The sequence below is a fragment of the Magnolia sinica genome, chromosome 6, assembly GCF_029962835.1.
Source record: "Magnolia sinica isolate HGM2019 chromosome 6, MsV1, whole genome shotgun sequence".
NCBI classification, from domain to species: domain Eukaryota; kingdom Viridiplantae; phylum Streptophyta; class Magnoliopsida; order Magnoliales; family Magnoliaceae; genus Magnolia; species Magnolia sinica.
Window position 1 is genome coordinate 14472665 of NC_080578.1, and position 5000 is coordinate 14477664.

General features: G+C 40.6%; 1 protein-coding gene across 1 annotated transcript; it reads right to left on the bottom strand.

Annotated features, from left to right (window-relative positions):
- Positions 1 to 564: 564 nt before the first annotated feature.
- Positions 565 to 4394, bottom strand: LOC131248341 (protein YABBY 4-like). The gene is made up of 7 exons (XM_058248596.1): positions 4095 to 4394; positions 3810 to 3965; positions 3441 to 3561; positions 2666 to 2714; positions 2456 to 2531; positions 876 to 950; positions 565 to 778 (listed from the first exon to the last, which is right to left on the bottom strand). Exons 1-7 carry the CDS (start codon positions 4185 to 4187, stop codon positions 710 to 712), a joined length of 639 nt encoding a protein of 212 aa, XP_058104579.1. The 5' UTR covers positions 4188 to 4394; the 3' UTR covers positions 565 to 709.
- Positions 4395 to 5000: the final 606 nt, after the last annotated feature.

Below are 5000 nucleotides of genomic sequence, written 5' to 3' on the forward strand. Positions count from 1 at the left end.
TTACCAAACACGACTCTAAATCCAACGGTACATATCCGATTATTGTCATACGTAGGGATGTATTATATCAAACCTCTTTAAACTATGCTTTTAAGAAGGTATTTTGTATTTTACCAGTGAGGAATTCTATCATACGCACCCGAACAATCTTTACATAAGATATGCAGGTTTCAGTTCTGAGCAGTGCGCACATAATTCTGTAATCCACACCGTTGGTTGGTTGCATCCAGCAAATGATGAACCATTCCCAGAAAATCTTACACATTGAGAGATTTAAGCATCCAAATCTTGGGATTTTTTTCCCGGTTGAATGTGTGGACCATTCGGGTATCTCCCTTCTTAATTACATATTGGGTGGCCACATATTGAAATGTTATTCTTGTCCGATTTCGGGGATTTTTGGGGCATGGTCTATCTACAGTGGGTCGCAACAATCAGTGGCTTAGACTGACTGTCGTACCATGGGTCTTACTTTCAGAATTGAAAACGAGCGTACTCTTGGATATGAACTGATCAGACGAGATAAAAGAAGAGAAGCGGTACGAAATAGACAAACAAGAAGAGTAATTTCTAAGAGATGTTAGACAAACAAGAAAGAGTGATTTCTAAAGACATGTTAGCATAACTTCTCTTAAAAAGAAAGAGCAGAGACTCAGGTCCGTAGATAAGGAGAAGACGTAAAAGAAAACCCTAGAAACTGATGCATTGCTTAATAAGGTGTGAAACCCATGTTGGCAGTGGACAAAAATCCATCCTTCATCAGAACGTTCTCTTCTTCCTACACAAAGGAAACACATGTTTCACCACCAACTTCCAATGTAGGCCCGTATGTGAAATGTTTAGTAGTAACAAAGGAGAGGGGTGCGCAGGTTTACCTGCTGGCGCACGTTATTTTTCTTGACGGTCTGATCTGGCATGAGCCCGAAGTGGATGTGTGGAAAGTGAGCCCACTAGAAACCAACAGACCAGGGACGGCAAAATCAGATGTAATGAATTAGTCTAGTTTGTGAAACGAAGAATTGTAATAGAGATGAATTATACCATAATCTACCATATTATGGGACATGATCATATGCATGCACACACTAATTAACGTGCCTATAAATCCTGTAAGTGGAAAGTGATTTATTTGTTAGCACGGCTATTTTGTGGCGTCGGCCTAAATCTTGTACATATAGTTTTCATATCAACAAAGTTATCGGTGGCGTGCTCCCCTCTTTCTGAAAAGAATCCGGATCATCTAATTGCCCCAAGTAGGAATTTCCTACTTGTTGCAATATGATTGGGCCACATCATCATTGACTGCATTTAATGCAGAAGTGCTTAACATTAATAAAGAAATGGACCAATCATTTTGCAATAAGCAAGAAATGGCAAGCAGAGGATCCAGACTCCTCTGGAAAAGAAAAAGAAAAGTGAAATGTGATTTATAAGTAAATAACTTAGTCACTTCCTTATAAATGACTTGCAGTAAAAGTTTCAGGTGGTGTGTTCCAATATTTCAAAGAAAAAAAAAGAATGAAAAATGATTTATAAGTAAATTACTTAGTCACTTCCTTATAAGTGACTTACAGGTAAAAGTCACTTACAACTTAAAACTTATATCCATAAATATCAACGTGGGATGCCTATAACTCTATCTATAGCCGTAAATCATATTGATACATGATCTAATCATCCAATCAATGGATATTTCTTGTTGAATTTTATAATATCTAACTTTTACAAGGACTAGAGGGACCCGCTCACTATCAAATGTACAGTTCGCTAATGAGTTGGATTTCTTATGCTTTTGCCTATTGTTTAATGATCCAAAGGACCCTAGTGACAGAAGGAGGAATGTGCCTACGCTAGCATCTTTATCCTAACTTCTGATGTTATGATAGGTCGATGACAAAAGGAAGATCTATTATGGTTTTTTTTACACCTAGTCTTTGGTAAGATGGAATAACTTGCCAAGCAACATGGGAATGGAGGAACAAGTGAATGAATACATGCCAAATAAATCTCCTAGATTGAAATTTATGACCCTCTACTATTGGGGAGTACCCTTTTTCCTCTCAACTGTGTATTTTTAGACCACGCATGTCAAATGATTGGAATATTCAAATTGGTGGATCTCTTGGGAAACCGTCAATAGCGGTGGGCATTGTCATACCAACGGTTTGGATCATCAAATTAAGGGGCCGAACTACACGAGAAACTATAAAATCTTGGATAAGCAAGACCCATGGTTCCTCTTCGTTTTGTTGCTGTTGATGGTTAAGAGAGATTCCCCTTTTGGTTTGGCTCCAACTACACAATTTGGATTAGTTTATGCTGAGGTAGACGTATGGGTTTTGGAGAATGGACGTTTGCATGTGTATGATACGTCATGCAGTAGCAGAGTATGATATAATTCCTGGAATAAGAAAACCCTAGAAAAGAGAAGAGGCGGGAGTGTATTGGATCTCACGTTCTTAGCAGCAGCGCTGAAAGCCTCTCTGTGAGTTATGTCGGGGTTTCCGGCCTTGATGCGTTGGATCTCGTCCCTGCACACACCGCAAAGAAGAAGAAACCATTGGCTTTGAGTTTGTTCGGTGATAGATAAAAAAGTAAAATAAAAGGGGGGAGAGAGAGAGAGAGAGAGAGGTGGTCCTCCTTCCCGTTACGAGTTATGACTCACTTGATGAATCGGTTATACGCGGATGGGACTCTCTGTCTCTTCTCCGGAGCTGCACAAATCCACACACATTTATTTTATAACACATTGCTGACTTTTCGGTCGGTCCATCATCACTTCATCATTACTCTCTCTCTCTCTCTCTCTCCCCCTCTCTCTCTCCCCCACAAGACAAGGAAATAATAGAAAACCCTCTCTGAAAATAACAGTAGACAAACCCCCCCCCCCTCTCTCTCTCTCTCTCTCTCTCTCTCTCTCCAAAGAAAATAACGAGTAAGGTAGTAAGGAAGAGATGGAAACATGCACCAGCTTTTGATAACTTGAACATCTTTTTTCTTTTCTTTTTTTCTTTTGTTTAAGAAATAAGGAGTGTGGAGCAGCGGAGTGGTGCACAATGTTAGAAAGTGAGGACATTCCATATTCTAAAGATGCTAACTAACTGACAGAAATGAATTCCACGTACTGTGACAGTGTTATTATTAAATAAAAGAAAACGGAAGCAAGCCTAACAATAGCTTAGTAAAGCAGAGAAAGGAGGGATAGACTTCTAATTATGGCATTAATGATTTTCTCCTCAATACCAGAACTCAAGACTGCCTCCGTGTTAGGCAGCAACATTTTCAAGCATATATCTTAATTTCTCTTATTTTAAGAAAAAACTATATAAAATAAGAAGAGGCAAGAGAGAAATCTGATGAACCAAAGAAATTGAGTTGGACAAGTTGATTTCTCCAAGCATATTAAAATAAGAAGAGAGGAGATGAGGAGAGCATCTTACGTCTGTTAACAGCAGGCGTTTTAGGGTTCTCATTGCCTCCTCCTCTAACTGATGCCATGCAGTCACTTGGGTTGTTCTGTTCGAGCATCAAGCTTGGAGTTGGCGGCGTAGAGATCTCTTCCTGAACAAACCGATTAACAGTACCATCAAGATAACAAAAATAAAACTAAGGAAATAGTGCATTCTTGATAATGGCAAAAGACATTTTAAAAAAAAAAGGAATATAGCGAGTCCTCTCGAAAAGAGTCTATATATGCATTTGTTGCTTGGGTGTTAAGCTCTTTAGATAATTTTCTTCTTTCTTAATAAAATTTACTTGATTATACCCACAACATATCCGAGATAAATGGCTCAGTTAACCCATTTTACCAACAGATTCTGCGACGGAGAGAAGAAGGAGTGGCCGAGAGGAAGCTGGTTCGCCGCAGGCAGAAGCAAGCCGCGCATGTTGACAGAGAGGAGGTTGCTACAATGTCCACATCGAACGGTAACCGTCTTGAACAAGCTGGTGCAAGGAACACTCACCTGCCATTGCACAAAACCAGTGAGAGAGAGAGAGAGAGAGAGAGAATTAGTTTAAGTTGGGAAAGAGAAGGTGGAATGTATTTTAAAGATGATTTTTCATGTGAAAAAAATGAAGAGAGGAAGATGTACCGCGAGGACTGTGTCGCAAAGGTTGCAATGGACGTAACAGAGCTGCTCGGAAGGTGGGAGTTGGTCCATTGGAAAGGGAGAGGAGGAGGACATGTTTGGCTGACTTTGATTTGATTTGATATGATTTTGATTGGTGATTGATTGTTTAACAACCTTCGTATCCAATCTTGATGATTTGAAGGGAGAGAGAGGGACAAAGAGAGAGAAAGAGAGAGATATAGCTACTACTAGAGGAATGGAGTAGAGAATGCTACCCCAAGTGGTTGGTGTGGTTGTTGTATGGATGTATGTGAAATGTTTATGTATAACCCATATGCATGTGGGGGCTTGGTAGCTGGTTGTTTACATACACCAGATGTGAGATGGATGAGAAAGTTGAGTGGTTGGCATTCCCTATGAGGAGAGAGAGAGATAGAGAGAGAGAGAGAAAGAGAGAGAGTGAGAGAGAGCAGGGGCGGCAGAGGTGGGGGAGAGGTGCTAGAAAGGGACGTTTGCATGGGCCGATTACCTTTCCCTCCTTCACCTGTTGTTTTCGTAGTAATGAGTGTGGCGGGCTTTCTTGCTTTCCGAATCCCTGTCTCCTGTTCTAAACCCGCGGGTAATAGACCAAGGCCCCCGCCCTCCTCTCCCTACTCGCGTGAGTACCTACTCCAATCCCATATCCCTAACACGTGCCAACTTATTAACCCTTCTACAAATCCCCTCCGTCCATCCTGTGGAGCAGATGTCCTAAATCCTTTCTTGAAAAAATCGACTCTCTTCGTTCTTAAGATGAATAACAACATTACTTTAAATAAAAACCGTCACTCAATTATCCGTACATATGTGACCCACCTGAATACTGTCCCCTCTGACTTACATGCGTTCTGTACACCACCACACGAACGACCAGGATCATTCACTCAC